The 27,878-nt window shown below is 41.6% G+C and overlaps 1 protein-coding gene across 12 annotated transcripts in view; it reads right to left on the bottom strand.

Moving 5' to 3' along the window:
• ARMH3 (armadillo like helical domain containing 3) overlaps nt 1-27,878 on the bottom strand; it is a 129,745-nt gene that overhangs the window by 100,764 nt on the left and 1,103 nt on the right. For 10 of the 12 annotated variants that reach the window (XR_012587776.1, XR_012587777.1, XR_012587778.1 and 7 more), the window contains exons 2-14: nt 21,437-21,548; nt 20,906-20,962; nt 20,614-20,760; nt 18,352-18,459; nt 17,197-17,289; nt 16,247-16,321; nt 15,515-15,601; nt 9,947-10,003; nt 8,846-8,889; nt 7,270-7,330; nt 6,207-6,253; nt 5,439-5,514; nt 2,718-2,811 (exon numbers count right to left, since the gene is read on the bottom strand). Coding sequence is in view for 9 of the 12 variants with exons in the window: in XM_074593277.1 (XP_074449378.1) it covers nt 2,718-2,811; nt 5,439-5,514; nt 6,207-6,253; nt 7,270-7,330; nt 8,846-8,889; nt 9,947-10,003; nt 15,515-15,601; nt 16,247-16,321; nt 17,197-17,289; nt 18,352-18,459; nt 20,614-20,760; nt 20,906-20,962; nt 21,437-21,538 (1,048 nt within the window). In the remaining 3 variants the exon portion in view is untranslated. Of the gene's footprint in view, nt 1-2,717; nt 2,812-5,438; nt 5,515-6,206; nt 6,254-7,269; nt 7,331-8,845; nt 8,890-9,946; nt 10,004-15,514; nt 15,602-16,246; nt 16,322-17,196; nt 17,290-18,351; nt 18,460-19,204; nt 19,350-20,613; nt 20,761-20,905; nt 20,963-21,436; nt 21,549-27,878 lie in introns of those variants that run through there. The other 2 variants (XM_074593284.1, XM_074593282.1) reach the window with 2 other exon arrangements.

The following is a 27,878-nucleotide window of genomic DNA, read 5'->3' as shown; positions in this document are numbered from 1 at the left end:
ACTCACAGGTTTTCACATGCAGGAGGTCATAGGTGGCTTGAATTACGATTGACAGAAGGCGCTCTCTTCTCAAGCTATCAAGATAGCCTAAGACAGGGCTCCCTTTGCACTGGAAACAGACCTGCAGACCACCAGGACACACATCTTAAGAACTATATTGTCTCTTTTCCACCTATCCTCAGGAATGCTCAAGACTTTTCTCACTCTTGAGGAAAGAAAAAGGTATTTATGATGAGATTGGACCTTGCAAGAAGTGAGGAATTACCGGCACCTGATTTTTAGATGGCTAGGTTTGGAGCTGAGGGGAAGTGATTTGATCCTGTACGCAACTGTATTTTGGTTCAGAGAAGAGTTTGCTTTAACAAGCAACACCTTTCGTAATTCAAGCCTTACATCTCATAACCCCGTAATGAGGCAAGAAAGGCTTATTCACCCCTGGAACCAGGGCAAGCACAGGCACAGACGATGAAGGAGATGAACCAAGAGTAAAACGCAAGATTCTTTAAACTGAGCACTGAGAGGCCCGGAGGACAGCAGAGGTTCTCATGGAGCTCAGGATTATACAATCACCTTGAATACAAAATTGTAGCCCTTGGAAACAACAGGCCAAATAGATCAATGTAATCTCACTGTTCGAATCACATCAAAGAAATGATAATGGGGCTTTTAGCTTCTAAAGGCTGCACATCCCCAAGCGTGAGCTGTTTTAGTCCGTTCAGTCTTGAAGCTCTGGGGCTGCTGACACATTGCTAATGTGCCCGGCCTGTTGGCAAAACCTATGCAATGAGACTGGAAGCTTTTTCACCCCCAATATTATGAATAGCTCAAAGATTTAGCTAAAAGTCTGAAAAATGTATTTATATCCCCAGTGGGTCCTTCTGGAGCTGTTACAATGAACGCAGTGAATGAATATTTAACAACAGTAAGCAAACTGACATTTAGATAACTATGGTGACAGGCACCCTTGATTTACATATTATGGATCAACAGTTTCTAGCAAAAGTCTCATTTTTTAAAAAAAAAAAAAAAAAAAAAGGAAGAAATCACTCTGAAGAACACATCACTGCATATCCTGGTTCATGCTACAGACCTTGATTTATTTAACACACAGTTTGAAACTTTAAAAGGTCTTAATTCACACTATAGGCTAACAGCCAGAGAAATTTCAAACCAGAATATGAACCCATTTTTAATCCCAGTCAGCATAAAAAAAAGCGCCTGAAACCCATAGATGGATTTGTACATGTTGCTGTAATTTGAAAATAGCTCAACTACACATTTTTTTTTAAAAGCAGGAAAAAGAATAAAGCAATCTTTTCATTCCAAAGCCAAAATGCCTCTTGCTAGCTTTCAGCCATAGGCAAATTTTACAGCTGAGTTGCAAGACTTTAGAAAATAAGGAAAATTCTGACATACCTTTAAAATAACAGCAATACTAAAGCACCAAACTAAACGAAGCTGAGGTCCTCAAAAAAAAAATTATCACTGAGAGTAGAGATCAGCAAGGTGACAGCAAATAGAAATAAAGAATGCTTCCTGATGTAATTACTGCACATTAAGATCAGCTCCTCTCCTTAAACTTAGTAACCTTACAAGCGGCAAGAAGCCTCAAGCTTCACAAGATCACTGCCTCTGCTGAAAGCATGCTGCAGATTTTTGTTTTGCTTTTGCTTTTTGGTAAATTAAAAAAAAGAGAGTGCAAGCAAGCTTTAGATGTAGGTAAGCATAAATTCTGTCAGTTGTATAATATGGTGTGTGGGCGGTTACATTTCCAACGAACACGTTGAACAGAAGCCCACAAAATGCCCGTCCCTCTACATTTTACGTTATATGTACAGGGAGACTCGAGACATAGGGGGCTTTTTAACTGAAGCTTTTGATATCCATGGTAACCAGACAGAATTCATCCACAAGGAGGATCATCCTTAACTAGGATATCAAATGACCTGAATAGCTGATATAACTGAGTAACCCAGGCTGCATTTCCCCAGAAATATTTCCAAACTGTGCTCTATTCAAACTGACTTTGTTCCTTCATTAAACAGCTGCTTCAGATCTAGAGGATGCCATTAAAGTACGTGACAACAGCCATTTAATTTCTTCTTTTAAACTAGGCTACATCTATCCATACCTTAAACGAAAAGGGTTTTATTTTAGATCATGTCAAAGCGTATTTATGTGGACATGTAACATTTCATATAGAAGAAAGATCTCAGGGCAAGCAGCCATTTACAAAGCCTATCAGCGAAAAGGCAACAAGAGGGAGGAATACCTGCACACCCAGGCTGGATTCAAATCCCAATTAATTCAAAGCTGGGGACAAGTACATTAATGACAAGCAGGAATCCACTGAGATTCTCTGTAAATCTGTTCCAATAACAAATAATCCCAGGCAAAGAACCTGACGCTAGAAATATTCATAAGTAAAAGCCTACATAGAATAACTAATGGGCTGGGTGTACCTTCATGCAGATACTGGGACTGTTTTCAGAAGGAATATCAGCATAATTTCATTGAGCAATATACAAGGCAAAACAGAAGTAAATTTGAGGCTAAGAATCTTGCCCATGTTTAGTAAGGCAAGTTGCTCCAGGAAGAGACCACCAGGTTACATCTGCTCCAGACAGACCTCATTAGTTGCCATCTTGACAAAATGCTTTGCTAGTTATTTTGCAGTTTAAAATTATTTTTCCCCAGGAGATCATTACGTTTCTTACCATCTGAAGAAGGCGGGGTGGTTCCAAGTGGAGTGACAGGTGTCGTCGGAATTGGGCTTGTTGGTGTTGTCATCAGTCCCATTTCAGGATGGCTCTAACAGAAAACACAAATGCCCAGACACACACAGGTCAATAGCTTCCCCAGGCACTAGTCATACAGATCACTACTTGTACTGTTCCACGCTCTCACAGAATAGACATGACTATTGAAGTCTCGAGAAACTTCAACCTCTCCTCCAAAAAGCCAGGCTATGCTTCTTGACCTTGGATGTCTAATGATTAAACTGTACATCAATTTCTTTACCCCACAAAACATAAAAATAGGTCAGAAAGTGGTGGCTATCCCCAGCAGAGAGATAACGTGCCCTTCCCCAGCGTAGAATGGGAGGAGGTACATAGAAGCCTACACTGTTTATAGCTTCCGATTCCCGCCAAAACAACCCAAGGGTGTGCGTTTGAAGTCTTCCTCCAAGATCCTTTTATTTCTCTTTCTAAAAGCAAATTCTCCTCACTCCTGCCCCCCACCTGCTCATATTCAAAGATGATGGCAATTTATTTCTTTCCTGTCTCACTATAAAGCCCAGGCACTGCAGAAAAAGAGTGCGTAACATAAATAACACTATCATTATCGATCCTCTCAGCTTCCATCAGTTGGTTACTCTCCCCATTTCATCTCTGCTAATAGTTGCCTGCCTAATTACTGCTTTGACTTTACTCTTTGTAAGCTTCCGGATCTTTTCCCGCTGGTGGGACTGTAGGCAATCTGCCATGCTATTTGAAGCCTGGCTGCCAAGCGAAGTGTCCGTTTCATAGGGCAAGTTTTACATAAATGCATCACCCACCTTAATATATCATCACAATTTCAAAATAAAAGAAAGGGATACAGAACTGCTGATTTGACGTAGGATTTCTTACAAGTGGCTATCCTTCACCTTGTCTTTGAAAATCTCATTTTATGAGCAACTACAAATGCATGTATTTTATGGGAAGCACAGACACACATACTGCAATCCAAAGGCAATTTTAAATCATTACAGGTACTGACTGAAACTTTAAAAATACAACTCTCCATTGAAAATCTTATATAAAACAGGTTTGCTTCCACAGATTTTGCTATGGTGTTTACCTTTCTTTTCCCCAAACACTATCAGTTGAGAGATAATAGTGCCACCTAGCAGCAAAAACTAACTGCCAACAAGCCCTTAACACTTCAGGCATCAACACAAGTGTATCCTCTGCTCTTCCTCTGTGCCCACACAGCATGCAGTCCTTAGCAATAGACACCAACTTAGACAAGAGCATTCATCAGCTTTTATGAGTTGGTTTTGTTTTTTTTTTCCCCCCCGAACGACAGCATGACCTACCTTGCCCTCTCTTAAATGAAGAATTACAGACAATCCGCCCAAGAACATCAGGTCTCCGCTTCAATTAAACCCCACTGATCAGTGGTTGCTTCAGCTATCACTTTCACAAACAACTACCTTATCCTTTTATTTTTAATTTAAGAGCATTTACTCTAGCTACTCTTTTCCTGCTCTACTCTTCTCCCTGCCAAAGGCCTCTCTTCCCTCAGGAATATCTTGACCACAGAAAGGCCTGAATTGGTATTACGCAGAACTGAAAGAGCAGAAATCTCTCACAAGTGGTAGGAATCAATAACCTGGGAAGGGAGAGGCAGGGAACATCAGCAAATTAACCTCCCATGGAACAGAAGCTTTATCTGAGGCAGTAGATCTGTCAGACCTCTTCCATCACCACTACTGTCAGGAGTCCCCAAAGGTCTCCTCAGTCACACCAAGCGTCTAGCCTGTGATGTATGGCTGCGCTCTGAGGACCTGAAATAACTGGGGAAACGTGTTAACTGTTTTGTTGACGCCATTTTTTCCTCACAGATTACCAGCAGTACTTACAAACCAAAATGAAAAGCCTAAACCTGAAGGTTTTCCTACACACATCAGGCTCTCTCCTTCCAGCCAGCCACAGCACAATCACTGATCAGACTCGTTATCTGGTCCCCAGCAATAACCACTTTTGCAAACTCACACAGTGTTTAGAAAACCTGCCAGAGGTTTGCGATCAGAGGTATGGAACAGCCCACTGCTTCTCAGAAGGCTGCCATAGCTGTTTCTTCACCATAAACAGCACAAGGAGTAGTGCTATGCTCCAGAGACAGCCTCCCAAGCAAAAGGGGTTGGGCTCTCCACAGCAGTTTGAACATAAAATAGTATCTGAAACAACAGTCGTCACATGTTGATTAGTCCCTACACGAAGGATACCCAAACAGACAACAACATGCAGTCTGTGCATACCCAGGCAGGACAAATTGTCCAACTTTGGAGCCAGATCAGCCTCTTTCCCTCAACCCTACCTTAACAAGAGCATGAATTGCTCTGATAGCTGCAGCAATCTTATCCCTACTAATCCACTCACTCCATCCTCCTCCTAAAGGCAGCATCAATAAGGGACAGAAGGCATTCCACACAGCCCTTCCCATTCAGTGGGAAAAATGGCTCATTCCAACATGAGCTGTGCCCTCAAAAGTTTACTCACTTTCTGGCAAGGCAGGAAGCATTTCCTAAAAGTATAATAAGCCTAACCTCTGACCTGCTTCTGATCTTTCATGCTCAGCTACACTTATCTTTTCACCGATTCCATTTCCAACTCTTTAATTTCAAAGACATCCACTACAAAGAAATGGGCAAACATTGCACTGAAACTCACTTGTGCCAGAACTGTGATGAAATTCCGGTTTAAGTGAACAGCTTCATAGAGGGCCAGAAGGATTGCTTCGTTTGTTCTGTGGAAAGGGTACAGACAAAAGCACAGTTAGTTAAGGGCTAACACCAGATAAGAATCCTAACAGCAAAGTTTTTCAGAAGCATGACCCATCTGAAAGAAGAAATTTTTTTTATCTATATAAAACTCTGCCTCTGCAATTCAGTTGTTCTGATTATTAGTAGTACTTAGCAATCCATAAAAATAGCTATTTTTAGAGCTCGACTACAGTCTTTGTTCCCTTCCTACTGAAGATCTCCCTTGTTGCTCAAACAGCGTTTTCCCTTTTAAGTCCTTTCTTTTAAAGGCAGACGTTCCTACATACACCACAAACGCTCATATTTGTCACCCGCCCCCTTGATTTATAAAATATTTTGTTGGGGACAAGAGTGCATGAACCATCACTTCCCATCTGCCACCTCCAACATGTCTATTATATGTTAAAAATGGCTCATAAAAACCACAGGGTTTGGTTTATTTTATTTTCTTTTTTTATACACTTCATTACAAGCAGTTCAGCTGTGGGTCCTCCTGCTGCACCCTTCACACTTAAGTGAAAATCCAGTGTTTGCAGGAGCGTGGTACCATTCTAGTTACAAGAGAACTCGCCTCTAATTGGCTTTGCTGCATTAGAACAGCTCCGTGACAGAGCGGATCATGCTGACCAGTGCGGTGAGTTCCCATTCATTGTGTAACTAACATCTATGCACTTACTGGACTGAGATCTTCTCATCAGCATCTGCTATGAACATGCTGCCCACCTATGGAAAGAAAGAGTATTGCATAGGAGGAATTTGTGAAAGCTATTAGGAAACAAGAGAGAAGACATGGATTTAACTAAATCAGAAGTGCCCTGGGAGAGGTGTTCTCATCCAAGGCACACATGCAACTTTCTTTCTAATACTAGTAATGTACAAATGGGAAATAGGATGACCATCTCCAAACGCATTTTATTTTGGAGTACTGTCACTGACCAATGTTTCACCTGTCAAATCACAAAAGATGAAAAAATCTTGAATGGATTAGTCTGCGATTCTGTAAGAGGACAACAGAGGTATTTTCCTATTTGCCTGCCCCAAAGTGGTAGCAGTTTTACCCATGTCACTCCTGACAGATAAGATGTCAACACTGAACCATCGTTACTTAACAGGAAATTTTCCTGTCAGTTAAATCTCAGACTACAATCAAATATCAGACAAAAGCAGAGCCAAACTGAACAAGGGGAACAGTGGATACTCTTTACAAGGAAGAAATTCACAATTACCCCTCCAAATATGCAGATGCTGCCCATTGCAGAATCCAAGCTTACTTCACAGCTAGAGTGCACCCAGGCTTGAGAAACAAAACAGTAAAGAAACAGATCTCCAAAGCTAGTGACAGACTAGACTTTGCCACAAAAATAATCAGCTTTTCTGTTTTAGGTTACATATAAGCAGAGCAGCAACTTGTTTTTAAAACTAAGTAGCTGTTTAAAAGTGTCCAACAAGTAATTGTGATTTTTAAAATAAAGTCAACTAGAATGAATGGAAGAAGGAAAACCACTTCAATTATCAATGCCAGAATAAAGATCTCATGCTTTGAAAGAGCTTTCCCAGCCAGACAACAACACGCTCCTCAGAATACAGCCATTTCAGTTGTATTTGGTTTGGATTGGATCAGTGCATCTCCTCCTCCAGAATCCACATCCCAAACTTAAAGTTTTTGGAAACACCCTCCTGCTGAACTTCCATGAAGGTACTTACTTTGAGAATAGAAAAAACACTGCTTCCTTGCTTACCATATTGGTTAGAGCTGAGAGGAAACCACTCTGGTGCTCCTCTTCCTTATCTTTGTATTGCCTGAACAAAAAGGAACAAGGATGAAGTTTCAGTGTTAAAAATGGAAAGAGGGTTATTTTATCTAAATCACTATGAGACGGTCTTATCTGATAAGGATGCAAGATGGAGAAGGCTTCAGTGTTCACAAGCCCTTTTCAAGAACTCCCCAAAAGAGTAAGCTGTGTGCAGCTGAAGTGGGGTTGCTGAAAGATGTTGAAGAAAGACTGAACAATACCCATGCTGCTATAGGGGATACATCCAGTCTGGGCTAACACTGAAGGAAAAGGGACCAAGTGACTTAGGAAATTTTGTCCTGCACTGGCAAAACAGTAATGAACGACATGAACACACACAGTCAGTAACAGCAGAACAATTTCATTTCAATCATCATCCACTACAGACTAAACCAGAGTTGATCACCCTTTGGCCAGCAGAAACCATGAGGACCATTATGGTTCATGACCTGATCCTGCCTGATCCCACATTCCTGGAGTAAGTGAAGGGACTGGAACTGCAGGAAGCAAAGCAAACAAATCGGTTGGGTACCTCAGATTTAAGCTAAGTCACTTAATTTGTCATTCAAATGGACTAGCAAAGATCATGTGGCCATTTAGTGTGTCTTTCATACAGGAATCTGACTGCACACAACGCAACTTAGAAAGAACACAATTCTAAGTTTTTTGGGAAGCGGAAAAGAAAGATCTAAGCAAAACAGGCCATAGTCTGAGACAGCTTTTGTCAGAATGGAGGGAGTTGGGTGGGTGAGGTTCTTTCTGCTTTGCTTTAGTAACTTACTCTGTTAAATACATTTACATGATTTGCTGATCTTGCAAGTCACCTGCCTGTCTATAACACAGACCTTCAAAGGAATTAAAACATTTTTCTGGATACTTTGATAATCCTACTCCACAAAGTCTTGGGTCGCTCAAATGAAATTGCTTTAAGTTTCCAATTTTTCTGAAGTACTTTCTTCTTAAGAAGACATACACATTTTGTGCTGTTGCTTATGAAGCAGAGGCTGGGAACATGCCACCCCTACTGCTGACTTTCTGGCTTTCTTCAGAAGCATTTAATGCTTTCCACCATTTGCAAGAGCACGCATCCCCAAATCACCTCTGATCTGGTACATGGATAGTCCGGGGTACATCTGTTTGTTTTAGATTGTGTTTCAGTTAAATCAATTTTCTAACAGAGAAGTACTCGGCAAATCATTTATCTTTTCACTTGGGACTAAGATTTTACACCAGGTTCATACAGAGGTAAAATCCATGATAGTAAAAACATACAATAGGTATCTTCCCTTACAGGAAGATCTCTCCTGAAGCACACCAGCACAGCTGGTACAGATGCATTTACACTTGCAATGACAGCAACAACTGAGACGAAGCAGCTCAAAGCATAAAGACTATTCCCTGCTTCTCCAGGTGCATCAAGGCTGTTTGGTGATAAATAAGTGCTTTAACACACAAAGAAAAAAGTTTGTGGAAATGTATAGCAACTATCATCATTGAAAAACAAGAGACAATTAGGTTTTACCTGTTATATTCTGATAAAGCCTGGGCAATTACAAGTCCCATTCCCTGAAAAAAAGCGTTAAAAAAATCTTCACATTACAAATCTCAATGCAGGAAACCACACACTGAACACACATAGCAGTGCTGTGTCCCCCCCGCCACCCAAGATAACCTGGCATGCTAGAAAGAATTTCCCCGAAGCTGTTTTAAGACATACTATAATACAAAAAAAAATCATAAAAAAAAAAACCAAGACACCAAAACTTAAAGTTGAATATCTAATTACTAAGTTCAACAGAGAACATTTACTCTCCTTGGACCCCCAGAGCTTACTCACTCAAGAAGCCTCAATAAACCAGCAAGAACTTCAGAAGGAAGCTGGTGTCAGAGGAAAGATATCCAAAAGTTCAAAACAGAGCCATAAACACTAGTAACCTTTCCACTTCTTGCAAACAGCCTCCACTATTCCACAGCTACTGATCACCCTTTCTGTCAAGCTAATTTAATTAACTCAGAATAATCGTTCTCGCCCTTTAGTTAGCATGGAGCTTGCTTTTTACTTCATGCCTAAAGAACAGCTTCTAAATCCAGACCTCACATAGCTCATAGTGTGCTGCCACTTTCTATTGCACCCAGGCCTGGGTGCAAAACTCAGGCAGTGGCTACAACCCAAAGTATGCTGCAGGAGTCTTGACTCGGGTACAAGCTTCCACTGAGCTACAGGAATTGACTTCTGGACTGGTAAACTCAGATGACACAGCACTGGAAATGAGATCTTCTTTGGCATAAGGTATCTTGTGCCTCTTTGGCACGTCACAACAAATAGTGCATAGATAGTTCATAAATGCATAATAGATCAACTTTAGCATATTCCTTGCTACCTAGCTTTTTAACTACCTCCACCATCTAACTGGTGATCAAACCGTCCAAATCATGAGCTGCCTAACCTATTGCAAGAGTGCAGTTCGGGGAGAAACCCACTATACTGGTGTTCTTTACTGCAGCACTCTTCCTAGACCTTCTTTATACCAGACACCATGACTGCATTCATTATGCCAACATCACACATGAAAACATGAAAGAGCATCACCAGCAGCACAGAGGAATCAAGTAAAATACTTACATTGAGTGTGGCCTCATCATCTACGATAGAGAGCTTCACAATGTAGGGATTCACTGACTGCTCAGGGTGGGGGGATAAGAGAGAAAGAAAATTGATTTTAAGTTCAGCCTTCAGGAAAAAAAAAAAAAACAAACACTACTATCTTTCCAAGTTTGCCCAACCACCTGGGAAGAATCTCTCTCCTGTTCCACAAAGCAGAATACACACAAAGAAACAGGAGTCATAGCACACGCTAAGGCTGCTGCGCCTGGGACACCTTCTCTTTACTGGCTCTGCCAGGCATTCTCCTGATTTTATGGAGAGGGAGTTTCTGCTCCCCCGCTAGCTCATCTGTCAGTCTTGAAATTGGAGCAGCTGTCCTGCAAGGCTGTTATCTGTGACACACACACTGTTATGCAGCAGGAGCAAGCAGTGAAGCTGGGACCGAACATTAGCGTTCCGGTATCTCCCTTCTGCAACACCTTGCAAGGATTGCTTAAAGGAAAGAGCACCCAGAAAGGCATGACAATGTTACAGACCCATCTGCTGCTGGGTTAGAGCTCAACACTTTAACAGTTTACACCACTGAGAGCTAGAAGTCTCTGGAGAATGTAAGTTCCTTGAACTTAGCTGAACAAAGCACACAGGCTCCATCTATAAAGATAAGTCCTAATTTAGGAAGCATTTTAGATTAGCAATGTACATTTGTTTTTCCTGGTTTATACGTGTCAGTGCAAAACTAACAAAGCTGATCTGAAACCAGGACAGAGAAAATTAGAAAAGCTCTATCTATGTAGTAAGTGCAAAGTGGATGGGAAGAATAAAACACAAAGCATGCATCAGATGCAGCCCTACAAGTTACACAGTTATCTGACTGATTTGTCCATGGCTTGACAGCAAGTTAAAAGTAAGGCTGATCAGAAAACACCACTCACAAATATTTGGTGCTTTGGGAGGATCAGGCTTTCTTTTTGGTTCAGAAAAGAAATTGATCGGAACAGACCAAAGCTGAGCCAGTCTGTCAGCCTGCCTCCAGCAGCACGCAGCCCTGTCTGCATCTCAGAAAAAGACAGAGAACTCACACAGGACCCATCTGTGCACGAAACACGCAAAGACATTTCCCTGACGCTGGCGTAGAGGCTCCTATTGAGTAACAATATATGATCCTCCCTGTACAACCACACTCCCCTTCAGAAATTAAATTCAGTCAGTGTCAGTAAAGCAAAAGCAAGCTTCACAAATTCATAATTAAAAAGATTAAAATCCAACGCTGTAAATATATCTTAGTTTTACTAATTTTCGTCATTCTCTTGCTCTCTGCCCCACAGCTCGCGCACAGAAGAGAGGCCAGCCTGTGGCCCATGACCAACAAAAGTGATGGGGCTTTTCCAGGCGATGGGCAGCAGAGCTATGCTGGATTAGAAACTGCAGGGTTATCCAAATTCCCAGACGTGGGGAATAAGCAAACTGGGACATATTACACTGACCAATGCCTCCAGGCTGCCCTGAGACCTAGTCATACGCTCCGTCCCATCACAGAAAGGGAGGGCAAGTGGGTTTCTTGTCAACTGCAGCCTGTGAATGACTCTTCATGCTCCCGCTGCCCTTGACTTTCCAAGATGTATGCTCCATGTCTCCTGCTTCTTGGCAGCAAGATGTCATCAGTGCATGGCTGACAGGGTCATGAACCGGGCCTGGCTTGCTGCAGATCTCTGCCCTTTATCTTTTCAATTGTCATTTCCACATCTGCAGAAATCTGTTTAATAAATTCCTATCCGAAGTATTCCATTCCCTTGACACATTCCACACCTCCTCTAGGCTTCAGGATTGAAAGCAGCGGACAGACGACTAACCAGCGTGATCCACGCGCCGTATTACTCCATATGGGACAAGGCAGTTTCTAGTGCCTTTCAGCGTGCAAGTCTGTACCGGTGTGATGAGAATATTTCCTGCACCGCCGACAGGGAGTGGAGTTTGCTTTGCCACTCCTTGAGAGCCAACAGTTCCAGTTATTGTCTATGAGCATTAGTTTGCACATCTGCAGTGAATGTCAGCAACCCACAAGTTGCACAAGCACCTCTAAGCCCAACCCATACTCCCTGCCTGCTTCCTTATTCTAATCCTGCTGTTTCAGAGTTCAGTTCCCCTCTCACTGGGAAGCACAGCAAAAGTTTTAGAAGTCTAAATTACCCCTGCCACTCCACAACGTGCAGAAACATGCCACAGCCTCAAAAAGTGGTTGATAAGCATTTTGAGAACTTCAAAGTGTGCCAATGAAACGGTTACACAAAATTAAAAATAGCTTCTGCCTCCACCTGCCTCTGGGAAGAACTCAAAAATATGATTCTCAGCTCCTCAGAGAATACAGGTCTTTTCCTATCACTGCCATCAGATAACACTATAGCATTAAGGTCTTCTTATCAGTGTTGAGGTACAGACACAGACTCTTGGAACCTGGGAACACTCAAGATGTCCTCCATGAACTACCCACCATTAGATGTCAACAATCTCATAGAAACAAGGGTGGAAGCTGAAGGGAGATCAGTACCAGGTGATTTTTAAAGAAATCCCCTGGTGAGACACACCATAGAGAGTGAGTATTACATGAAGAAGCACACAGGTCTGGCAGAGGGAGCGAGATCTCCTCCATGCCCTGAAATGTACCTCTGCCTCCAACACAAACCTATGGGAAACAATTTTTTTGGTGGAAAAGGAAGCAGAAAAAAAAAACCCAAGCTAACCATGTACAATCCCTAGTTAGATGCTTAACTTATCTTCACATCTGTAACACAAACGGTGGCCAGAGTCCACTCAATTATCCCTCACAAGACTTCTCCTGAACACTCGTTAGGGATGATTCAGCAGCTTTGCTGCCAGCCCTGAAGCCATCTCCTCCGCAGGCAGGCTATCTCGCAAGAAACTGGAGCTTGAATAATTACTCTTTTTGTTAAAGAGATTCATTTAAAATAATTTGAGTTATGCAAGACTTTTTTTTTTTTTAGAAAAAAAAAAAGATTACTTTTCTGACTCTTCAATGTTGGTAAGTGTCTCTTCAGCACCTGTAGGTGACTATATCAAGGAGAGGCAAGGCAAGCGCACGTAACCAGACATAAAGGACTGTGGGATACACTATATGCTGCCAAACAAGCACACAAAGGGAATAACCCACGTTTTAACTTATTTCTTTCAGCTCTGCCTACCAAAAGATCCATTAATATCCAATTCTAGCAGATTGAACATGAGGCAAAGAAATTTCCACCTAGATGTTATTAAGAAATCTAACTATTTATAAGTCGCTAACTGATTTTATGTTTTACCTTGCTATTCTAGCAGCCATCCCTTAAAAAGCTGAGAAAGTGAACAAATAAATACTTTTCCTCACAGCATTTTTGTTTGGCAGCCTTTTGCGTACACTTAGCTTCACCATTTTCCTGATATAGTCAATTATTTAGTTACTCTTATGTTTCTCTCACATAGTATTAAGGTAAAAATATTTTCACTGAAATCAGGACTGGGATTAAAAAAACCCATAAAATATAGCTGAAGACTTGAATAAGTATATACTTGGAGCAACTTTTGAAAATTATTAGGTTTCAGATCAGGGACGTCCCTTTAAAGGTTCCATGTAAAGACATGTAAATCGTTTTTACTCTTAGAACAGAAGTTAATGAGCAAGCCAAGATCTCTGCTACACTGGTAATGAAAACGTGGACAGATATGCCCCAGGGAATTTGAAAGAAGACTACAAAATTCACATCCCAAAAATATGAAAGAACATCCTGATGCAAAACACACTGGTATTCACATTAAAGACAGACACAAAATCATAGTCGACTAATGAATTTTCAGCCTAATCAGATTTTCTTAAGCAGCTGGAAACATAATTTAGCAACCAATGAAGCTCAGAACAAAAGAGAAACTATCAACTGCTGCAGTTAACTAAAAAGCAAACTCCAAAGGATCTGAGGCATGGAAGTATGTTACAATGCACTGACAACCAGGCAGCTGCCAAACGGACTCTAAGGGCCAAAGAACAGCGAATGAAAGCAGCTACTCTACTTAAGGACAAAAATTATGAGTGCATTACTACAGGCTTTGCTCATAGCCCTGCCTGCAAAGGGCAGCATCAGGCAGCCCTTCCTTCAAGTTGCTTTCAGCCTTGCCAGACAAACTACTCAAGCTGAAATTCCCCTTGCTACACATCTGCCGTCAGGTTGCATTGTACTTTTTAAACATCAGCACAATTTCTTTTGGGTGCCCAGCTCCAAGACACGTAGGACAATGTTTTCCACAGCACTCAACACCAACTCAATACTCTACAGAAAGCTACTGCAAAAAGCAGAGGACAAGGCTTACGTACTCACCGCACTCTGCCTTACTAAGGACATAAGCTACAGTACCCAGGGATCCATAGCTCAGGGGTGGGACTACGAATCTCTCCACCCTTTGACCTGAATGTTGCAACGAGACCTCTGGTCTTTCCAGTCTGCCCTCACCAGTAACCCTACCCATGTCATTCCCAACAGTTTTTCCTCATGGCCATATACTGAAACCAAATTCCATGCTCCTGTTCCATGCTACCACGGCACAGATCGCTGAACACAATCCGTAATTCTGACAACATTCACAGGGACGAGGAATTAACAGGGATTACTTTGACACTGACTGTAGCTCTTCACCTATTCTCTAGGCCTATTCATAATTCAGAACAAGAACTATTATAAAACCTGCTAGGTTTTTGAAGCCTGCCGCCTCCCAGTAATTCTGTTGAGGAGAGGGGATTCCAGCACTTTCCCATTTTTTGCAAAGCTAAGTATATTAAGATATTCCTAATTACAAAAACAAAAAAAAAAAAGGTTGATCATAAAAGCATCACGCCTCATGCAAAGTAAAGCCAACACTAGGTGTGTTTTAACATTTGAAATGTTTCTTTTCCAAGGTGATGAAAAACAGAGAAAAAAAAATGGGAATACACCACAAAGTAGCCCAACCAGTTTAGAAAAAGGAAGATGAATAAAGTTTCTCAGAGAGGAATTAGTCAAAGAGATAGAGGCGGACTTCTCTTGGAAATAATAGCTGTGATGTTTCAGTTCATTCTTTGGTCACAGCTTCACCATCTCTTCTGGGGATTTGTGCTCTTTCAGTCTGCTAGTCAGGTTCTGAACCACCAGTTCAGTTTGAAGCCCAAGATGACTGATGCCTCATTTTACTTTGGAGATTATGTATAACCGCACAGTCACATGCACAGAGGCAAACATGCAAGTTCGGCACAACAGTAACTCTTCCAAAAGGACCTTCCTTGCAATACTTTCATGAAAGAAATGCAAATCCCCTAGGTAGTTTCTTTCATGCTTGCACAAAATGAGCTGTATGAATATCATACACATCTGATTATACACATACGTCAGAGACAGAGTTAGCATAATACGACTGCCTTGCAAGACTTCTGCAGCTCTGTACTGATACCTGGTAAATGCTACAGTGTGTACTGCTAAAAACTGTACTGTAGGCTGCCTTAATAATCTGGGGGCCGGCATAAATGAATAAGTAGAGAGAAGTGATGTTTCTGTTATCCAAAAGAATACCTACCTCATACTTTCTGTAGTTGACCAGCAAGGCAAGAAGGACAACAGCATCATAGCCATGTTCCCTGCGACTAAGTGGGCTGGACAGGATCTGGAATAAATAATCACACTGTTCTGTTAAGGCCTGCTTCAGGAAGCTTGCAGTGACTCTCAGACAGTGCGTGGCCGTGAAATGCATGTGTAAGAGCAGATTATGTCCTGACTGAAAGAGGATACTTAAGGTTGAGGGAGTGTTGGTGCTTCCAGGAAGTTCTGCACACAGAGAAGCTCATTTATAATGGAGAGGACACACATAGGTTTTCTGGGCATAAAGGGCAAATATATTTCTCAACGGCACTGGACGGTATCTCAGTGCATCACCAACGTTATCCATGATCTCCAAGACCAGTTCTTCTTCTTACACTTCTAAAAAGTGTAATTTATCAAAGAGCAGAAAAAAACTCAATATATCCAGACTGCCTTTTGAATAAAGTTCCTCTGATACAGGAATTCTCTGTGAAATTAGCCCAGAAATCTGTTCAGCTTCTATCTATGCACAAATGTCTCAAGTGAAAATACTTTATATACTCAGTAGTGACTAAAAACAGCAGACTAGAATAAGGAGGAGACAGCATTTTTTTAAAAAAAATAATCTGTGACTAAGCTATGAATGGAAGCAACAGGCAGTGTCAGTCAGCTATGCCGCACTGAAAAGCAAATATGTGGCTGAAAGCTCAGTAGAAGGAAGAACTCTTACCTGTAAAATAGCTTCAAATATGCTGTTAATCATCACATACTCCAGGATGGTGTTCTGGCTAATGTTATCTGTCACCTGGGTACAAAGATAAGTTTTAAAATCTCACCCAAAGCCTCCCATGATGCTGTAGCTGCCTCTGGCACACACTGGGAACAGAAGAGTTCCACTGCCAGATGGACCCATTTATCCAGAATCTCACACTTACTCAGCAAGTCAGGGTGTGACTAGCAGTACAGCTAGACATGAAGTAAAAGAAATCTGTCCTGCCTTCCACCCCTCTCTCTGGCAAGAAGCATGACCCACGTACTAAGAGCTCTCTTTTTCCTCTACAGATGGAAATTTTACACAGCTGCATGGCAACAGCCATCAGAAGCTGAAGCAGACGGCCACGCTGCAGGCAGAGTGAAAAAGCAATGCCCATATGCTCCACTGAGCATTCTTCCACCACAAACAGGGCAGTGAAGACCTCCCCCACACTCAATTATCTCTTATCACAGCCAATATAGTTTGCAGTTGACCGTCTCTAAGAGATGACAAGTGGCTATTTGTCCAGTTTCCTCATTCTTCACATCCTCACCAGTCTTGTCTACTCCACGTTTCCTGTCTTTCCTCAGCCCCTCTCCTCTGCTCCCTTTCCATTTACCTGAGACTTCTTAAATATTTTTTTCCCCTAAAAAAACCCTATGAATCCAACTGACACTTCCTCCTGTGTCACCCTCCTTTTGCTCCAGTTGGCACCTGTCCCATGAGGTGAAAACAATCTGCTGGTCTGTATTGGCATCATGGTTAGAGCAACGATGCTTATTCTGGGCTGAGCCTTGTTCTCATGCACAATTTCTTCCCCTCAAGCTTCACACTGCAGCATTCTGCTCAATTTTTGAGACAGTTCCATCCCTCAAGATGTGGCTCATATAAGCCTCTAAATTATCACACAGCTGGTATTCACTTACCGTCACCAAGCAGAGAAGCAGCTTCAGACACAAGCTTTTGAGGCTTTCAGAACCTTCTGCACAGAGGAGTGAGTCCAAGCTCTCCATCAGATTCTAAAGAACAACAATCACATTATTTGAAAGTAATATTTATGATTATTTGAAATGTTAATTACAAAAAGTTTTTCAGGAGATTCAGATACAAGAGCATCAATATAAAGCCATGTTATTCCAGAACCAATAACTGAGCCATTACTACTATTACACAGGCCATATTCACACTATTGGTTCGCAACATTGTTTTGTTAACTGCATTTTAATGGCCACAGCCATAACATCATGATAATTTTCCAAGAGTTTTCTCTAGATGCATGAGAGATTTTTGTATATATATATATATATAACAACAGATTTTATTCATAAAGTAAATCAGAGCTCTACAAATATAACCATCTTTTCTTTTTTGCCACACCTTCCATTTAATAGTATGTATATTAATTATGATTAAAAGTAGATACTATATAGCTGTTTGACAGATATTCATAATTAATTGTTTTCCAAATACTAAGATACAGGTAATACAGTTATTCTTAAAGGAAAAATGTAGTTCTGATAGGCAAGTTGCTACTAAATATTTTCTCCAAATGTCTTACTATTTGTAGAGAGATGACAAAATTGCTACTTTTTATAGAGAGATAAAAGATATAACAGGAATTCAGCTTTACAACTGATTACTTTGCTATTTCCCAAAACTTAATGTCTTTACAGTGAGGAGCATCAAATAAATTTAAAAAGGTACACGTGATGATGGAAATGCGAGAACACAAGGTATGACTATCAGCTAAAAATTAAGCACAAGGTACGAGGTTCAATAATAAATACTAACGGCTTATGACAGCTGTTTATGGCCTTAAGATTTCTTAACCATAGTGACTGCACAGCACATAATTAAAGGAAAAGAAAGAAAAATGCTCAGTTATATTACTGACAAACATAGGGAGCCCAAGTGTCTTTGTGTCAACTAGCAGGTGAAGAACTTCAGGACAGCTGTTTTTAGTAAGTGGATGGAATATTTCCCCCAAAAGCTGCACTTTTGTAGACACACCTGTCTACAAATCACTGTCCTTGCAACTTGGCTGCTGTGCAAACGCTTTCTCTACATTCCCAGGGCCTCACCTTCATACATAGCTCCGCCTTATCAAAACCCACAAGCATGTTGATGATGTCAAACCCAGAAGTGGATTTGTTCTTCTGATGAACACCCCGAATCAACGCACACAAAGTCTGCAAAGGGAAAAATCAGAGGGTAAGAAAGATATAAGGCAACATCTATGACTCAATAGCAAAACCCACCCTAAAACCTCTCCTAGCTCTGGCAAAGCACAGATATTTAAATGAATATCAGCAGCCTGGAAGCCACACATTTTGTCTGATCTCTCCTCCACCTCTGTTGTGTTCTAAGGATGCAGAGAATTCAGAAAAATAGAGACCATATTTATCCGTATTTTTCCTGTTTGTTCACCCCTTCATTTGATAGCACTCTGAAGAAAGGCAATCTTACTGCTTCTTCCATACAGACCCAGCTTGTACCAGACAGGACCACAACCTTTGGAAAACAGTTAAGTGTGGCTTTAAAGCCAAAAATATTGATCAGGAAACTGCAAGGCAGAAGCAATGTCCAATACATGGAGAGATGCACCTTAGAGCTTTCCAGATTAATTCCTCATGTCAAGCATGCCAAATACATCTGCATACAACACAGTTTATCACATGATGCCTGTCCATACAGCACATGCTTTTGCTACAGAAACCACAAATTTCTGTTTGGTTACCACACTGCTATACTAAGTCTGACCAATAAACTGTCTCTTTATCAAAAAAAAAAAAAAAAGAGAGGAAAAAAATGCCTCCAGGGCTATTGGGCAGCTTAAGTTTTCCTAACTACCTCAGGGTAGTTTCTAAGAACGTTGCCACTAAACATAACCTTCTTCACATTCCTCATTGCAGGCACTGGCTTACTGATTCATACCGAGTTCTTGGAGATCACTGGCAACACAGAGGTATCAGCATACTATGCGTCCAACAAATACTCTGGAAAATTTATGCAAATGTCTCGTTTGCCCCAACAGAGGGAAATGTCAGTGGTGACTTTAATCATCAGGCACCTTTCAGGTCTGTGAAAAAGGGAATGAGCAGGAATATAACCACTGCAGTTTTAGACGCCAGCTTAAATTCACCTGCGAGAAGTAGTTTCAGAAGATGTAAACCTGGAGACAAGCAGACCTCAAAGAACCAGCAGACCTCTAGAACCATACAGAAGCAAAAGGGTAAGGCAGACATCCCTTTTTTCGTTACTGTCAGACACAGAATACTGGGCTAAACAAACCTTTAGTCACCACGGTCATTCTTAAGAAAAGATTGCGTAAATAAGTTCTGGCTTCAGGACCACTTTCCATATGAACAGTCTGAAAAGCGAATGCTCTCTCAACCCAAGCTCAGGATGTGTTACCTGATTTCTATTTACACTCACAAAGCAGGATTCTCCATTTCAGCCCTAGCCTAACTTTTGCCAAGAGCCTGAATACAAGTTTGTGAATTCAGGGCTGGGCTAGACTGTCTCCGCAGGTATAACTATACTATTTAATAGCATCCTTTCAAATTAATTAAAAAAAAAACAAAAAAAAACAACAATGCAAGATTGTTTGTCATCAGACAGGTAATCTCAGTTTTACATCAACTTTTCCCAGCTTCCTGCCTGTCCAGTTTCTTAGAGGTGGCTTTTCCAAATGTGAAATTCATGTACTGTATTCCTATAACTGAGAGAAGCTGGGACAAAGGCATTCACCAAACTGTAAGAATCAGCCTGTGAACTACTAACATCAAACATCACGACTGACAAGGGCAGTCTCCTGCACAATACATGGGATAGCATAGCTTTGGTAAGGAACAACCTGCAGGAAAGTGTTTATTAATTCTGGGTGACAATTCTTCGCAGCTTCCAATTAGAAAGTCTCCAGCAGGGACAATCTCCTGCATAAATTTCACACTAACTTCTCCAGAGCTTCGTTTCATTTTTGACCGATAAGGAAATTCAAAAAGGGGGCTGAAGTGGGGAAGAACAGAAGAAAGCTGAAGACAGCTACACAGAATCCTTCTGAGCCTCCAAACTGACAGCCTGCAGTGTGAACAAGCCCCTCTTGTCCCTCCCTTGCCATCGGCTTCATCCTGCATCACCAGATCCTCTTGAATTCTGAAACAAGCTATTGTTCTTCAAACAGTAAAGAATGTTTGTAACCTCCACAGACAATAAGTAGCAACTGCTCTGTAGACACCACTTCTCAGAACTAAAGAAATGGGCACAAGATGTTTGATACCAGTAGCAAACATATTGCCTCATCAGAAGCAGAAGAGAACCTTCCCCCTCTCTCGATGTGGTACCTGTAATGCATTGACCACTCTGATCGGGTGCTCCTCACCCAGTGCCTGGATGCAGTGCTGAAACAAGCAGTTGATGTTATCTTTTATCTTCATTAACTCTTCCCCATCCAGCGCCTCCAACTTGCCTTCTAGATATTCCAAGTTGACCTGTCAGGTTAAGAAGCAGTTCATGCATGTTATACAACCGCTAACACCTTAGAAAAGCAAGTCCTTGCACTTGCTTGAAATGGCACTGACAGTCTGCCACTTCAGAGGCAGAACAACAAGTCAGAGGATGTTCAATTCCTGTTACCTTCATGAGAAATAGCTCCTCCCAAAACCTAGGGTTGCATTTACTGGGGTCCTCTGTCTGAAAGGAAAAGGAAGAGCCATGAGAGCAAACAGGAAGAAATCAATCAGGCAGAATTTAAAAAAAATAATTATCATGAGTAGCTCAAGAGTCAGCATCATCCCACTGGATGACCAAGTGGTCTCACAGTATAGAATTCTGTCTACACAGATTCCCAGAAACAGAAGGACAAACAAAAGCAGCTCTCAATTGGGATGCCTCTGTATATTTTCTGGATTATTTTTTGAGAAATACTTGAAAAGCTGTGACTTTCCATAGACCACAAATGGTCCTGGTAGACAACAGGACAAAGTGACGTTAAGGAAGAGAGCAAAGTACAGTGCTCTGCATGACAGCAGGAGAGCCTGAAGCATACGCCTACACTGTGCAGTCCTTACCTTGAGAAAAGAATCCACCATACAGAGCACTCAGCACAAACTAAACCCAGAAAATTTAACACAACACTTTAGAAAGAAGAGATGTTCAAGTCCTTACCGTGAAAATCTCATCATACATCAACACAACTTTCTCCTTCAATGGCTTCTTGGAGGCTGAAGATTTCCGGAGCAGCCCACCTTTCTTCTCTGTTTGGGCCATGCTGTATACCCTGAAGAAGAGAGAAAAAAGGCTAAGGAAACTTGAACTTTTCTTCAAGGCATATCTGGCCTGCCTCAACCATGAAAGACTTTTTCACTGCACTGAAATACTAATAGTCTCTCACAAGCTGAAAGCAGAGTTTTTAATAACTACACCAGATAAGAAATCAGATCAAAGGCTCCTTCTAGTCCTATATCCCACTTCAAAGAAAGATGCAGAAGTCCAGACACAGGCACATACAGAATAAGCTCCTTACGGACAAATTTTCTTAATTCTTCCCTGCTAGAAACTAACTCATGATCCAGACCAATGCAGTTTACATCTAGAAAAGTATATATTCTTTAATCTCATTGCATGAACTGTGATACTTGTTATCAAATGGATACCCCACCCTTTTTGGCGCTGGTCAAGCCTCAAGGACATCTTGTGACAAAAAGCTCCTGGAAATGTTTGAAAAAGTCTTCTCTGATCTGTTTAATTAGCTGCCTTCTGAAGCATTTCAAATTCTGCTTTTGCACTCTGAGGTGACATCCAACACTAGGAAACATTTGGCTGCAAAGCCTCCCCAAAGCACTCCTGCTACCCTCGCTCATCCCTACCTCTGCACCTTGGCATCCCTCAGCTGTGCCAGCTGCTCTGCAAATCAAGCCAGAAAAGAACCCCAGCCTTAAAAGCATCACATGTGGCTCAGTTTTGGGAGAAGGATGGAGAAACACAGGGGAGAACCTTTGCAGGGATTTTTTTTTTTTTTTTTTTTTAAACCAGATGAATTTCCTGATCTACTTGACAGCAAAGGGTTTTCTAAAAACACAAATAGATTTTACTACAATTAATTGGTGTCTCATGCTTACTGGTTATCCTATCAAGAAAAAAAGGAAGTATCATTATTACAAAATGAGCTGTTACAGAAAATAACAGCCATAGCTGTAGTCCTGAACCTTCTGTGACAGTCAACCCATTCCACGGGCTGAGAGTCAGAATGCGTGACTTGCCATGTACTCTTAACCTTGTGTCTGATGCTACAAAGCATATCATCACTCTGACCTTGCAGATATGTATTTATCTGCAATCACAGATTTTTCTGGCAAGCATCACAGCCTTAGCATTGTTCTATCCTCCTCTATCACCACAGCACTGTCAGAGGTACTTAGCAGAAAGGGAACGCCATCCCTTCTCTCATATCCCTAAGCTCCCCACCTTTCTCCCATACCTCCAAAGGTAATTACACACACGGCAGTGGCATACCTCAGGCAGAGGCTTGACTTAAGTCATGCTCCAGAAAAACACGGGCAGGCTCTTGTGGCAGCTGCACTCAGCCATGCTAAATTATGCATAGAGAGGTAAGTTCACTGCAGTCAGCATCTAAGACCCCAGAGCTTTCTGAGCTGGCAGCCACAGACACGGCTTTGGATTTAGCCGCCACCCCAGGCTGCCTGACCCCCTTCCACAATCACAGCACGTTTAGCTCCGTCTTTCCCTCAAAGAACAGGTTCCAGCAACTACTGAATGCCAGTTCCAGATCTCTTCTACATTCTTTCCACTGCAGACAGCTTTTGATTGTTTTAGATAACAACTATGTTCTCAAGTAGGACTCTCAGGCTGCCAGAGGATGTTATTCAGACACCCATCCCTTGAGCCATAAATCTCAGTTCCAAACAGCAGGAAAACACCTTTGAGGCTGGAGAAACACTGCTGCTGCAGAAGACTCTACCCCAGGTGTGAAAGGCAGGAAATTTGCCTGGGTGGGGAAGCAGAGGGTAGGACAGAGAGCAGCAGATCTCACACCTAGAAAGCTGAGGTTTCCATAGAAAGGGGGGGAAGTATTCTCTCTCTTCCCACTAGGAAGGGAATACGCACAGCCTGCTGGTTAAGGGCTGATGTGTGTGCCGGGGCGAGAATGGAAACAGGCCCAAGCTTATCAACTACGGCATTTTAACCTTCTGTAAATACAGAAATTATTCCTGTAGCCTAGTAGGTCTATATAGCTAATTAAGATGGAAAAAGGTTTCAGTCTAACAAACGAAAAAGAAAACATTATTCAATCATCTCGATAGCTTCTCTTTTACAGACTTTGCATTATTTTTAAACTGTCATGGGAAATAAGACATTATTCTAATTAGAAACGTAATTGGAAACAGAGAGAAATCTATTAAAAACCAAATCAAGAACGATGTCACTTTTAGCCTAGCAATACAAATCTTACCCAAGATTGCACAAAACAATTTCCCAGCTAGAATTGTAAGTTTCTGAACCTAAAGCAGCCATCAGCCCCAACATACAAACACATCCATCAGTGTGCTTCTAATTGAATTACAGCTAATGAATCCCAATGTCAAAACTAATAAACTAACTCTCAGTGCTTCTAGGTCAGCATTCTCACATCAAATGTGTACGTGAATGGGAGAGGATCAATATGCTCTGCTTCGTCCCTGAACTTGCGAGCTGCATTTTAGCACTTTTCCTACATTTCCAGAAAGACAGAAAAATCTAAATCCCACAAGACACAAAGGCCTGATGTGGGGCAAGCATCAGAGAGATCGCATGATCACGTGAAAATTCTAGTCTCTGTCAAAATGTGACTTGGGATTCATATTCTCTCAACCAAAGCTGCACAGAGCACATACAAAGACTGCTAGAGGCAAGGATTAAATAATGTTCTTGTTTATAATTTGTTATTCTACAAATGAGCATATGGAGGAGCAAGGGGAGAAAAGTAAGAGCCGCCTTTCATGCCAACGCTTCATTAGGCTGTGCTTGTTTCATGACCTATGATGATCAGGCTGTACAAATGGCTTTTTCTTTTCACTTTATGACATCTAGAAAATGTAATTGCATAAAGACAGAAACAGGAAACTGCATTTTGCTAATGGGGACCTTCTAGGCAGATGCAGAAAACAACATTTAAAGGCACAACACATTTATAAATAAGTTGTAGAGGTGTCAAATTATCAGGACACCGTGACAGCTTATGAAAACAACAACACTGAATATAGTTAACAATTATCCTTCAAATGCATCACATTGAAAAAACATCAGTGCATCTTCCACATTTTAGGTTCAAATGGATAATTTATTCTGTCAATAGGTCAGTCCCATTAACACATGCTGCTAAGCGAATCCTGCTTATCACTGACTGCACAGGAGAATTACCCCTCAGGGCCAAGAGAAGCATACACACATGTGGATTTTTAGAACAGCAAGTACTTTGCTGTGCAGCAGAAGATCCAAGATGCTTCATCTGGAACTAAAAGAAACCTCGACAGAGCAGGAGTCTCGGCAGCTCAAAGGCAGTAAGATAAAAGCCATGGCAGACAGAAGTTCAGGCAGACTCTTGCTTTATCTATCATCAGCCCTGGGGTCAGCTGATCCAGTCGGGAAGAAAGGGATGAGCACATCCAACCATCCGCCTCCTTTCCCCTTCGTTCCAGAACTCATAGCAGAGATTCCAGCCAAACATGTGACATTCAGATGAACGCATCTCTGTTAGCTTTTCATTACAATATCCACAGGGAAAATGAACCTGGCATTTTGAGTCTGAGGTTTACTCAGGCTTGGGCACATTGAAAACTCTGCCTGCTCCACGTTGCCACTGGGCTCCTGTACAGACCTATTATTATTCTACAGATCATCTTATAATAGCGAAAATACTATGCTAGAGAACATAACACTAATTCACATCTACATTATAATGACATTGGGACCCAAAACTTGTAACTTCTGTAATCTTGCATGCAGTCCATCAAGCACTGTATTTTGCACTTAATTGCCTAGGCTAACGACCTGAAAGTTTTAAAGATTACAGACACATATATACAACGCCCACATACAACCAAACATGAATAAGTGTTTGGGCTTTTTTTCCAGTGTGGACCCCTCAAAAAAATACACCATAACACTTCTTGGCTAAATAAAAAGAAAACAAACAGATTACATAAAATGGTATTTTCACATGTTGACTTACTTGGCTAAGCATTTATTCCCTGTCTGAAAAAGGTAGTGCAAGTGATGTGATGTGATTTATATTAGTGTGTCAATACCAAAGCCCTGGATCTCAATCAACATTTATAAAGACTCTGAATAAGAACAGAGATACTTTTCCTTTTAGAATCCAACATCCCTTGACTTGCCAGTGCTACTAAGATTGGACTCACTTGTTTAAACATTGCAAGGCTAGTAATTGCCCACCACCGACTGCATGCACTTGGGACCCAGTGTGATCACGCTTTGCCTTTCAAGGTATTTCACAGGTACCTCACTCAAGTCTAAAGGAAAGTTGTTCCAAAATTACCTCAGTCATGCAAGAGAGGGGGATAAACCCCTGCCTAAAAGTTAACCTAAAGCTTCTAAAGCAATGGGCTATAAGCCAAGTAGTCATTAAACCCTTCAGGGAAGTTCCAGGAAAAGCTTGAACTTAATCCATGTGATGAATCCGCAGAGTCAATATTGGACCTGAGCAACAGGCAGTTAAAACACAGGTTCCAGCACTCATCCATCACAGAAAGCAATAGACAATCCGCACCCCGCACAAGAGCTTATGAATCCCAATACATAAACAGTGCCTTGATCCAGTTCAAGCTCCAGTATTAAAACTCCCAGGACCACCCAGCAGCAGCATGGCCGACCACTAGTGAAAACAGAGAGAGGAGGAACAGGTTGGGCCAGCTTTTGTCAAGGCTTTAGCAATCTTCATGACCAAATTCCTGCTAGAAGCCCTTTTGCAGCTTATGTTCTGACAACTCTTGCATTGGCAGTTACGGGTCATGCTAGTAGGTCCGGGTTGCTTTTATATTTTATCCATTCTTTACAATCTTATTTGTATATTGTCCATTGGAATGAAAAATGCCCAGACTGCACCTTCCTTTACAACTGTAAGGTGCTTAACCCACCAACAGGGTAAACAGTAACACTCTGTAAATGGTAACACAGCACACAATCCTTGGATCCATCTGGCAGAATTTCCAGGTGCCTTCATGCAGCACATAATTGAAATATATTCTGAGGGTGTGCTGATGACAAAAACCCACGCAGATCCTACTTCTTTTTCTGCTGTACCAAGCAACATAATCTCCAGCACAGCCCCAGTATATGCATTTTTACTAGCAAGTCCTTCCATCCTGCTCAGACCAGTACTGGTGTATGTGCTTCTACATAGTACAACCTAAAGCTACACCACTACTGACCTATTTTTCCCCCCTTGAAAAACATTAAAGGCAACTTCCTAATGCAGATACAGCCACAGAATTCCTCCCAGTACACCTGCTTTAACAAGGATATAAAAGAATAACATCCAAGCTACATTTTTAACACTTCATCCATAATTGCCTTTCATTTCTGTCCTTCCACTTAAAATAACACCCAGTCCAACTTCACACCATCAACTAGTTAAGCTTCTTCCTGTGAAGTCCATCTAGACAAGTGTCACATGCTTCCACCTCCATCTGTTCACACCGGTTTTCCAAATTATTTTCATTTCATCACACTTTCTTTCTGTATTCCTGGCTACAATACCCAGCTCTCTCATGTCAGAAAGCCTCTTTGGGTTTTCACTTTTAAAGCCCTTCAGGCTCCATCCCACCTAGTTTACCATGAAATATTCCACGCTGTCTCTGCACTCCCACCTAAAAGTGCATGCCACTCGGAGACCTTTTCAAATGTCTTTTGAAGAAAAACACTCTCCCTGTAACCTTGCCCTGCCCTTTTCCCACGGCTTCAGCTGTCGGTGTGAATCCAAGGCCCATGCTGAATACAGCGCAGCTGCATGACCTTGGCTCCGACTTCTGAGGAAGCTGCTACGTTCTAAGAAGCTGCACAGTAGAGCCACGCCAAGATAAGAAAGATAGAGTTAGAGAGAGGTAACATTTTTGAGATATGGACCATTAGTAGCACAAGCACTCAGGAGGAAAAATACAAACATAACAAGGTTTAAGATCCTAAAAAAAAAACAACGAGGGGGCATGAATAGAGCAACTCAGCAACTTTGAGCTGACCCTTCCCCTCCTGAGGGATGTCCTGGGTGGCTGCCTGGTGTGTTAGCAGGGGTGGTGAGCAGATGAATGCCCAGCCAAGCAACCCATTAAAGCCTCACTGTTTCTTTTGTGCACGCTAGCCAACAACTGTTTAACATTTTTATACTGTATATACCCTGCCTGCAGTCTCCTTGCACGCAGCAAAAAGTGACAGAGGATTACGCTATTATTACTGGAAAACCAAACTGATGCCCTTTTTTCCCCCCACCCCTTCAGATTCCTTTTAAAAATGTTTGTCACACTTCCCACTAGAGCTCAAACAGCTGGTGAACTGCAATCACCACACACCGCAGCGATCCAAATTATCTTACTGC

This window comes from Larus michahellis, chromosome 6 (assembly GCF_964199755.1).
Source record: "Larus michahellis chromosome 6, bLarMic1.1, whole genome shotgun sequence".
In the NCBI taxonomy this organism is placed as follows: domain Eukaryota; kingdom Metazoa; phylum Chordata; class Aves; order Charadriiformes; family Laridae; genus Larus; species Larus michahellis.
Note: the sequence above shows the minus strand (reverse complement) of the source record. Positions and strands in the feature narration are given on the sequence as shown.